We start from the raw sequence: 11,578 nt of genomic DNA, 5'->3' as shown, positions 1-11,578 counted from the left end.
TTCTGTGTTACAAACACAAGCAAAGGCATTACTTCTTGAGCTCTGGGGAAATCTGAGATTCTGAAAGTGATTGTAAGAAGCTCGTTGGTATTTAAGCCCAGCATGTGAATAAATGTGAAACCTCTTCACCCCCTCACCCCCAGCCCCTTGTCTCCTCTCACATACCTGACCACATGAACAGCAATATGAAATGGAGCTGGTCAGTCACATCTCTGCTACATAGCAGCCATAAGTTTGCAAGTTCACTGAAGGTACTCTTCCTTACAACACATTTCTTGAGCTCCAGAGAGCACTGGAGTTCGGATATTATGACTCTATGACTGTATGCCAGCTGATACCAAACGTCAATACACATTTTATTAAAATATATTTAAGTTCTATACATTGAACACAGAAAAACAAACAATAAATTTATGTTCAATAAGAATTGAACATTCACCACAAATGTTTCCCTTTGTACACCTCAACACCGGCAACTCCAAATCATTTGCTTTTTATGTTGAGTTAGATTGAAATTCCACGGCTGAAGAGTGCTCATGAGGGTTTGCTACCCATAACAAAGGAATATTCCATCTTCCTTCCAGTCTTTGTCTGATTTTATATGAGGTGAATGATTTGTATCATCACTATTCCTGATTCTGAGAACTGACAGGTAATATTTGAAACAAATTATAAAGTCATAGAATCATAGAGATGGAAATATTTGAAACAAGTTGTGATGTACAATTTTGGCAAATATAATTGGCACTCAATTAAAGAGAAATTAATTTTAAATAATGCATCTAATGCTACCTTATTAGCAAATCCTATATTAATTGTAAATATATTCAAAATGTTCTATGAGAATTGGTTGAGAGGGCATTTTTATTCCTTCCTTCCTTTCTGTGATGATTCAGTTCAGTTCTCAAGGTTCCTCTGCCATTGTCAAAATGGCCGTTGTTCATGAGAGGAAGGTATTGGCACGCCCATCAGCTCAAACTTTAAGCTAAGCATCAGAGTATGTAGGTACAACGCTTTCCAGCAGCAGGAAATGACCAGTCAATGGACTACAAAATGGATTTTCTTCTTCCCTTGAATCCGTGGGGCAGTTGTACCAAAATGTGATGAACCCACAAAAAGTCAAAAAAAGAAATCTGGGACCTCCTTGACCTTTCCTTTTCAGTCTCAGCTAACAAGCCTTAGAAAACAGACCCTAAACATGGAGCTTATTAATGACAAAAGGCCTGCTCATTTATCCTCTTCTAGGTTCGCTTGCCATCCCAGGCTTTATTCTGATGCTGTCAAGTGGGATCTACATCAGCCTCTGTTGATCCTCCTCCCACCTTCATGACGAGCTAACATCCTGCTGTCATTTTGTTCATGGGATGTGGGTGTATGCAAATCTAAATGCTGTGTAAAACGCAAGTTCTTTCTTCCATTAGGTCTTTTCTTTGTCATTCATTCATGGGATGTGGGCACTGCTGGCTGAGCCCACACCAAATTGTCCCTCGAGAGGGTGGTAGTGTGCTGCTTTCTTGCAGTCCATTTGGTGTACAGGGCGCTGTTAAGCAGGGAGTTCTAGTGAAGGAGCAACAACATTCTTCCAAATGGTGTGTAGCTGGCATTGTTCTCCTACATCTGACCTCCTGCGTAGTACAGGTCATGTGTTTGGATGGTGGGATTCAGAAAGAACTCACTCAAGAAGAGTGGTGCTGGAAAAGCACAGCCAGCCAGGCAGCATCCCAAGAGCAGGACAGTTGATGTTTCGAGCATAAGCTCTTCATCAGGCGTGTGTGTGTGTGTGTGTGTGTGTGTGTGTGTGTGTGTGTGTGTGTGTGTGTGGAACTAAGAGATAAATGGGATGGGGTGGTTGGGGCTAGGGTTAACGTAGCTAAGAATGTGATAGTTGATGCAGGTGGGGGGATGTAATGGTGGTAGATCGGTGAGGAGGTGGACTGGATAGATGGAAAGGAAGATGGACAGGTAGGACAGTTCAAGAGGGTGGTGCCAAGTTGGAGGGTTGGATCTGGGATAATGTGGGGGCAGGGGAAATGAGGAAGCTAGCGAAATCGACATTGATGCCGTGTGGTTGGAGGGTCCCAAGGAGGAAGATTTGATGTTCTTCCTCCAGTTGTCGGGTGGCTAGGATTTGGCAGTGGAGGAGGCCCAGGACTTGCATGTCCTTGGCGGAGCAGGAGGGGGTGTCGAAGTGGTTGGCCACAGGGCAGTCGGGTTGTTTGACGTGTGTGTCTCAAAGATGTTCCCTGAAACATTCTGCAAGTTGGCGTGCTGTCTCCCCAGTGTAGAGGAGGCCACATTGAGAGCAACAGACACACTATTGTGTCCATTGCTCTTGTCCAAACACCTCATCTGCTGTGTCCATTGCTCTTGATTTCAGTCTCCTCTACATTGAGGAGACGTTTCAGGGAACATCTCTGGGACACAGATACCTCACCAATCCCAGCATTCCTGATGAAGAGCTTATGCTCAAAACAGCAACTCTCCTGCTCCTCGGATGCTGCCTGACCGGCTGTGCTTTTCTAGCACCACACCTTTCGGACACTGATCGGCAGTCCTCACTTTCACCAAGTCTGAAAGAGCTGTGGTGGGCTGCTGTTGCGTCAGTCTTCAGCTAAACGTGAACAAAGTCTGCCCTTTCAAAACATCCAAATCGCGCAGCGACACCGGCTTCGCGGCAGCTCTGGCTCAGCATTTTGATCAGAAGGTGCTGAGTTCAAATCACACATTGATGCAGTCTCGTGAATCCTGGGGACCATTGCAGTCTTGCATGAGATATTATGATCCATCTTTGTGATGGACATAAATGATTCCCAAGGACACAACAATGAAGATAAATAGATATTTAGTTATCTTTTGGAATGAGGATCATGCTAATAGCACATCCAGGCACAATAGTGCAAATATTTAAGCCATCAAATCCTTATTGAAATCTATCCTAAATTGACTGGTTACTGTACTTACTTTGAACTTCCTTAAGTGAAAGATATACATCACTAGACTGTCCTAGATTTAGAGATGTGCTCTTAAAAATACTGGTGCTTTCTTGTCTCAACCCATCTTGAGGACACTGTGCACTCAGTGTATTTTCTGTGTTGATTGGTGGAGATTCCATTTGACTCTCATCAAACGTAAAGCCATCAGAACTACATTTGCTGATATTTTCCTCTATCGCTGTAAGTGCTACATCCTCCACAGAAACAAAGGGGTAATGCAAATTTTCAAAGAGGTGCATCTGGCTGAATGGATTGAGACCCTCTTGGCTCCCTCTGGGTGGACTGTCATCTCTTAGCAATTGTCCAAGGTAGCCCAACTCGCCTGAGGATGTTACTATGCCAGGGTCCTCAAGTCCTCTTGGTGAACCATCCATTTCTTCATCAGTCAAGGTCCTTTGGCCGGCTTTAACTTGAGTTGAGACATACTCCTGATCTGGATCTGTTATAAAGACACTGCAGGGTGAATACTGCTGGCTGCTATCATACAGAGAATCATTGGACAAGGTCAGAGAAGACCCTTTCTTCTGGAGATATGACCCACTCCCCTCACTCCCCGATCGAAGGCTGCTGCGGTCATAGCTGAAGTAGACTTTACAAGAATCCACTTCGTAAGTGCTGGGATATCTAAACCAGAAGTAGCCTTGGTTCGCAAAGCTGGACTGAGATGAATTCCCGATACTCTTGAATCCACTGCTGTCCGAGACGTAATCCTGCTTGATGAAGGATTCCGAATCTTTTATGTCTGAAACCTCAACAGAAGAGATTTCCGTCCCCAGGTCCTCGGTGCTGTTGAATGAAGCCGGCATCGTTGACCCAAGCCATTTCTGCTGGGATTAAAAAAAACACATTTTAAGCCCAAGAGAGGTGAAGATATGGGTAAGGAGTAAACGAAAGAGATGCTTCATGGTTATATTGCATCTTTCATGACCTTGAGACATTCCAAAATGCTTTACAGCCAATTAGGTACTTTTAAAATTGTAGTCACTATGGTACTATGGCAACCGATGTTGCGAAACCCTTTGGGCAGAAGCATCATTTTGGGATGTGGGCATTGCTAGTCTAGCCAACACTTATTGCCCATCACTAATTGCCCTTGAGCTGAGTGGTTTGCTAGTGCCATTCACAGGGCAGTTAAAAGTCAACTGCACTGTTGTAGGCCTGGAGTCATGTGTAGGCCAGGCCAGTTAAAGCTGGGAGATTTTCTTCCTGAAAGGACATTAGTGAACGAGAAGGGTTTGTCACCACAATTGAAAGTGTCACCAATGGAGTCATAGGGTCGTACAGCATAGATACAAACCCTTCGGCCCAACTTGCCATGTTGACTAGAGTTCCCAAACTGAACTATTCTCTTTTGCCTGTAATCGGCACATCCCTCTAATCAGGGTTGTATGCAGTACTCCAAATGTGATCTTACCCTTAAGGGGTATCCTTAATAGGTGGCACGGTGGCTAGGTAGTTAGCACTGCTGCCTCACAGGGTGAGGGACCTGGGTTGGATTCCACCCTCTATGTGGAATTTGCACATTCCCCCGTTGGCTGAGGTGCTCTGGTTTCATCCCACAGTCCAAAGATGTGCAGGTTAGGTGAATTGGCCATGCTAAATTGCCCATAGTGTTAGGTGCATTAGTTAGAGGGAAATGGGCCTGGGTGGGTTACTCTTCGGAGGGCCGGTGTGGACTGGTTGGGCTGAAGGACCTGTTTCCACACTGTAGGGAATCTAATCTAAAAAAAATGCAGAATTATAGGGTAACAGGGTGGTCTGGGTGGGGATATTGTTTGGAGGGTTGGTGTGGACTTGATAGGCTGAATGGCCTGCTTCCTCACTGTAAGGATTCCAGATTTACATTAATTCAAATTTCCACCATCTGAAATGGTGGGATTTGAACCAGTGACCCCTTAGAATTACCTCATTACCTTGGGTCTCTGGAATATTAAATCATTAACGATGCTAATGCACCACCACACACCCTGAGGGACAGAACTTCTGCTCTTGAATCCGATGTTTCCATTTCAGATTAGGCCTGATGTTAACTCACTCAAAACCCATCCACGTATGCAGAATTAATAGCAGGCTCAATTACTTTGATTTTCTTTCCAAAGAAGACACCCTCACATCCTGAGTGCATTAGAGCATTTTCGACGATTATTCCTGAGAGTGATGGTGGTGTGAACTAAAAGAGTAATTGCTGAAACACTGGCTTAATCTGATGATGCCATGCATTAGATGCCTCCAGTATGGTAGAGACATAGAGTTAAGGTCCTGATGCAGACAACAGTCAGCACTGGCTTCCGACCGTTTCTGTAATTAGGCCGAAGTAAAACAAAATATAAAGGCCAGGAAACAAATCCCAGGTCCTAGGAACATAGGAAATAGGAAATTCAGTCCATTGAACTTGCTCAAGTTGAACCGAAAGGCTTCAACATCTTCATACAGTACCCTTACATCCCTTGATAATCTTTAGCATCAAACATTGATGCAAGGAGCAACAATTTCAGGTCAACCTTTCTCCCAGCAATCTAGGGCTTCTGTTTTATTCATCACCTGTAACCTGCAGAAGTGCTTTCGGACATTAGAATTGTGCTCTGCTGCTTAGCCCACTTGTTAACTCTGTGTCTGCTGTGTGCACACCAGGCTGGACTAAAAAGGGAATGATCTAGAAGTTCTGAACTAGCCTGAGGCAGGGAGAGGGGAGAATGGAAAGTATTTAAGGAGTTCGCTAAAAATATCATGGCAATGTGAAAAAAACCCCAATTCTTCCACAAATGGCAGTGGATGCCAGATCGGTTGTTAATGTTAAATCTCGAATAGATTTTCTTGGTTAAGCAAAGGCATTCAGGGATACAGGCCAAAGGTACAAATGTGGAGTTCAGCCACATAATCAGATCGCATTGAATGGCAGGACAAACTTGAGGGGCTGAATGGACAACTCCTGTTCCCATGTTCTGACAGTGCATGCCACCCAATCCCTCCCTTTCTCTTCCTAGTGCTTGGGTCTGCGAATGGGGCAGTAAGTGAACAAGGAAGTTCATCGGAACATGTCCCAACAGCTCAGTGAGCAAACCTACATCCAGAACCTCAACCTGAGCCACAAACCTTCTCAAAACAGGTCCCTATAGTCCTGACTCATGCCGTTCCATCCAAACCTCATGCCCCTTAATCTGAAAGGATGACTCTCATTTAAAACCCATATCCTTTGATCTAAATCCTGTGGTCCTTCCTCTGAAACCCATGTCCCTCCATTTGAAACCCATGTCTCTCCACCCGAATCCCATGTCCCTCAATTTGAATCCCAAGTTTCTCCATCTGAATCCTATGTCCCTCCATTTAAATCCCATGTCTCTCCATCTAAATCCCATGTCCCTCCATCTGAATCCCATGTCCCTCCCTCTGAATCCCATGTCCCTCCATCTAAATCCCATGTCCCTCCTTCTAAATCCCAAGTCCCTCCCTCTGAATCCCATGTCCCTCCCTCTGAATCCCATGTCCCTCCATCTAAATCCCAAGTCCCTCCCTCTGAATCCCATGTCCCTCCCTCTGAATCCCATGTCCCTCCATCTAAATCCCATTTCTCTTCATCTGAATCCCAAGTTTCTTCATCTGAATCCCAAGTCTCTTCATCTGAATCCCATGTCCCTCCTTCTGAATCCCATGCCCCTCCATTTGAATCCCATGTCCCTCCATCGGAATCCCATGTCCCTCCCTCTGAATCCCATGTCCCTCCCTCTGAATCCCATGCCCCTCCATCTAAATCCCATGTCCCTCAATCTAAATCCCATGTCTCTCCATCTGAATCCCATGTCCCTCCATCTGAATCCCTTGTCCCTCCCTCTGAATCCCATGTCCCTCCATCTAAATCCCATGCCCCTCCATCTAAATCCCATGTCCCTCCCTCAGAATCCCATGCCCCTCCATCTAAATCCCATGTCCCTCCCTCTGAATCCCATGTCCCTCCATCTAAATCCCATGCCCCTCCATCTAAATCCCATGTCCCTCCCTCTGAATCCCATGCCCCTCCATCTAAATCCCATGTCTCTCCATCTGAATCCCATGCCTCTCCATCTGAATTCCATGTCCCTCCATCTAAATCCCATGTCCCTCCATTTTAATCCCATGTCCCTCCATCTAAATCCCATGTCCCTCCCTCTGAATCCCATGTCCCTCCATCTGAATCCCATGTCCCTCCCTCTGAATCCCATGTCTCTCCATCTGATTGAAAATGTGTTGCTAGTTAAAGCACAGCAGTCAGGCAGCATCCAAGGAACAGGAAATTCGATGTTTCAAGCCGGAGCCCTTCATCAGGACTATCCATCTGATTCCCTTGCCCCTCCATCTGAATCCCATGCCCCTCCATCTAAATCCCATGTCCCTCCCTCTGAATCCCATGCCCCTCCATCTAAATCCCATGTCTCTCCATCTGAATCCCATGCCTCTCCATCTGAATTCCATGTCCCTCCATCTAAATCCCATGTCCCTCCATTTTAATCCCATGTCCCTCCATCTAAATCCCATGTCCCTCCCTCTGAATTCCATGTCCCTCCATCTGAATCCCATGTCTCTCCATCTGATTGAAAATGTGTTGCTAGGTAAAGCACAGCAGTCAGGCAGCATCCAAGGAACAGGAAATTCGATGTTTCAAGCCGGAGCCCTTCATCAGGACTATCCATCTGATTCCCTTGCCCTTCCATCTGAATCCCATGCCCCTCCATCTGAATCCCATATCTCTCCATCTGAATCCCATGTCCCTTCATCTAAATCCCATGTCTCTCCATCTGAATCCCATGTCCCTCCATCTGAATCCCATGTCCCTCCATTTAAATCCAATGTCCCTCCCTCTGAATACCATGCCCCTCCATCTAAATCCCATGTCCCTCCCTCTGAATCTCATGTCCCTCCCTCTGAATCCCATGCCTCTCCATCTGAATCCCATGCCCCTCCATCTGAATCCCATGTCCCTCCATCTGAATCCCATGTCCCTCCATTTAAATCCCATATCCCTCCCTCTGAATACCATGCCCCTCCATCTAAATCCCATGTCCCTCCCTCTGAATCTCATGTCCCTCCCTCTGAATCCCATGCCTCTCCATCTGAATCCCATGCCCCTCCATCTGAATCCCATGTCCCTCCATCTAAATCCCATGTCCCTCCCTCTGAATCCCATGTCCCTCCATCTAAATCCCATGTCCCTCCATCTGAATCCCATGTCCCTCCATTTAAATCCCATGTCCCCCCATCTAAATCCCATGTCCCTCCCTCTGAATCCCATGTCCCTCCCTCTAAATCCCATGTCCCTCCATCTGAATCCCATGTCCCTCCCTCTAAATCCCATGCCCCTCCATCTGAATCCCATGTCCCTCCCTCTGAATCCCATGTCCCTTATGGAAGGTAATCCCTTTGATGAGGACAGGGCTGTCAGGCAGAATGAACTCTGCTTGCTTATAACTGCCGCACCATTTCACAAAGAAATTTCACTTTGGTTGAAAGCTAAATGTTCCAGAAGTGTTTGTGGTTTTCCGCCTTTCAGCTAAGAGAGAGAGAGAGAGAGAGAGAGAGAAGCTAACCCAGAGTCTCGGGGGGGATGCCACTGATGTGGACTGCCAGTGATGGCAAGGAGGAGGATTAAATTAGATTCCCTACAGTGTGGAAACAGGTCCTTCGGCCCAACAAGTCCACATTGACCCTCGAAAGAGTAACCCACCCAGACCCATTTCCCTCTGACTAACACACCTAGCCTGTGGGCAATTTCCCAAGGCCCATTCATCTGACCTGCACATCTTCGGACTGTGGGATGAATCCGGAGCACCTAGAAGAAACCCACGCAGACACGGGGAGAATGTGCTCCACATAGACAGTCGTCCAAGGATAAGAAATAGGCAGGAAAGTGAGTGTTTTAGGTTTCATTTCCCAATCTGTAAAAGACCTGAATGATGGATGTCTTCATTGTTGGACTAATTAACCAGACTGTGAAAGGCGATCAAATTTTAGGGTCAGGTCTGTCTTTTTTAATTGTTTTATGAAAGAGACCTGAGTCCACAGGCATGCACGTGACTTGGCATAGATTTAAAATCGAACCACAAAGAAGGAAAAAAAAACCCTACTTATTAACATTGTGAAGCTATGCTTCACCTATAAGCCATCAAACTGATATTTCCTATGTGCAACTCATGTGGTTTTTAACTTACTAACGTCTCACGGTTTTACAATGACTCAAGACGCTGTTCAGTCAGCAGACTCATATTCAAAGGTCACAGCGATATTTCGGTTGTGTCTTTATTCGACATTCTACTACAGGCTTCTTCTAAGGGACAAAACCCAATGTTAACCAACTCAACCGAAGCAAGAGATCACTTCCTACCCCCTCACTCTAGCCTGATGGCCCTGTGACATTTCTTAGCCTTGGTTCAGAAGTAGGACATGACACTGATCTGGGGTTTATGAGTTCGAGGCCCTAAACCAGTGTCTTGAGCCCATTTTCCGGGCTGACATCCCAGTGCAGGCTTTTTAGGAACTTGAGCTCTCTAAATGAAATGTCTGCTCATTCATGTGCGTGTGAACGACATGACTTGAAGCAGAATGGATACCCTGGCTGACTTACCTCTTAACTGATGTCACTACAAAACCATTCATGAAAGACACAAGAATGAGAGAGCAGAACTTTAAAGAGATGTGAAAACGAGTTAAGGGTGATGTGAGAGAAAAGCTTTTTCACTCACTATGGGAAGCATTGCCTGGAAGTGTGGTGGAGATACGTTTCACTGAAGCATTGAAGAGGGGCAATGGATGGTTGTTTGGATAGAAATGGTGAGCAAGGTATGAGGATAAAGGCAGGTGACTGGCACTGGATCATAGAAGCAGTACAGGCAAAATGGGCCGAATGGCCTCTTTCTGCACCATGCCAATTCTGATTATTTTCACATTGCTTTCTGTGGGAGCTTGCTGTGTGCAAATTGCTGTGTTTCTCTACATTAGGACAGTGATTGATGTTGTAGACGGAGGGCGAGTAAGAGCAAAGGCAACAGACAGCGAGGGTGGTGTAAACTATCAAAGTTTGGAGATGCCGGTGTTGGGCTGGGGTGTACAAAGTTAAAAATCACACAACACCAGGTTAGAGTCCAACAGGTTTAATTGGAAGCACAAGCTTTCGGAGCGCTGCTCCTTCATCAGTTGGTTAGACTATAACCTGGTGTTGTGTGATTTTTAACTTTGCAAAATATCAAGTAATAGGTTTAAGGTGAGAGGGGAAAGATTTAAAAGGGAGCTGAGGGGTAACTTTTTCACACAGAGGGTAGGGTGTACATGGAACAAGCAGCCAGAGGAACTGGTGGAGGCTGGTACATTTACAGTATTTAAAAGGCTTCTGGATGGGTATATGAATCGAGGGATACGGGCCAAATGCTGCTAAACGGCATAGGTCAGATTGGGATGTCTTTCGGTTTGGGCGAGTTGGATGGAAGGGTCTATTTCTGTGCTGTATGATGCTGTGACTATTCTTCAGAAACGCGTCAAAGGTTGTAAAGCATTTTGAAGTGCCCTGAGTTTAGGAGAGTTGCCCCACTTTTATTACATTTAACAGCGGAACACCTATGCAATGCTGTCATGGTGGAATTTATCTTGCACGGCTGTGATATGGGTTATGATGCATATTTGGTTTGGGAACATACAATAAACCAGCACCTTGTGATACTATGAATAATGACTCGACTAACATATTTCAACAGAAGGGAAGGAGCTGTCTCAGGCCTTGGAGAGATAGCTTTGCAGGTGGGGGTGTGATTGGAAACTTGCGAAAAATGTTATAGAGGTGGTTTCAATAAGATCATAAGATAGGAGCAACCTGAGGCCATTTGGCCCATCTAGTCTGCTCCTCCATTTGATTTGATCATGCTTGACCTGATCATCTGTAAACTCCACTTTCTGCCTGTTGCTCATCCCTCTTGATTCCTTCAATGTATTAAAATGGGTTTGCCTCAGCCTTGACTGTACTTAATGACCCAGCCTCGACAGCGGTCTACGGTGCACAGATTTACAGACCACTGAGAGAAGAAATATCCTTTGATCTCTCTCTTAAACACAGTCTGTTTGGGGACACTATCCAGGATGACACTCCATGTGCTGCATTTAACTGGCCGCCACAGTCTTCACAAAGACTGCTCAGTGATATCTGCAGTGGTGAGTCAAAGGAACAGCATCTTACGAATATGGAAAGGAGACGGACAATATTTGGAGAGTCATAGAGTCATAGAGATGTACAGTACAGAAACAGACCCTTCGGTCCAACTCGTCCATGCCGACCAGATATCCCAATCTAGTCTCACCTGCCAGCACCCGGCCCATATCCCTCTAAACCCTTCCTAATCATATACCCATCCAGATGCCTTTTAAATGCTGTAATTGTCCCAGTCTCCACCACTTCCTCTGGCAGCTCATTCCATACACGCACCGCACTCTGTCTGAAACATTTGCGCCATACTCCCTTTTGAATCTTTCCCTTCTCCCCTTAAACCTATGCCCTCTAGTTCTGGACTCCCCTACCCCAGGGAAAAGACTTTGTCTATTTACCCTATCCATGCCTCTCATGATTTTATAAA

At 45.6% G+C, this 11,578-nt stretch overlaps 1 protein-coding gene across 4 annotated transcripts in view; it reads right to left on the bottom strand.

The window, feature by feature from the left end:
• Positions 1 to 392: 392 nt before the first annotated feature.
• Positions 393 to 11,578, bottom strand: part of LOC132831317 (interleukin-2 receptor subunit beta-like) — a 117,131-nt gene continuing 105,945 nt past the window's right edge. For 3 of the 4 annotated variants that reach the window (XM_060849386.1, XM_060849388.1, XM_060849389.1), the window contains one exon: positions 393 to 3,820. In XM_060849386.1, coding sequence (XP_060705369.1) covers positions 2,936 to 3,820 — 885 coding nt within the window. In that variant the 3' untranslated portion in view covers positions 393 to 2,935. The remainder of the gene's footprint in view (positions 3,821 to 11,578) is intronic. The other variant, XM_060849390.1, reaches the window with a different exon arrangement.

Source organism: Hemiscyllium ocellatum, chromosome 33 (assembly GCF_020745735.1).
Source record: "Hemiscyllium ocellatum isolate sHemOce1 chromosome 33, sHemOce1.pat.X.cur, whole genome shotgun sequence".
Classification (NCBI taxonomy): domain Eukaryota; kingdom Metazoa; phylum Chordata; class Chondrichthyes; order Orectolobiformes; family Hemiscylliidae; genus Hemiscyllium; species Hemiscyllium ocellatum.
This window is presented reverse-complemented; position numbering and strand designations above follow the sequence as displayed.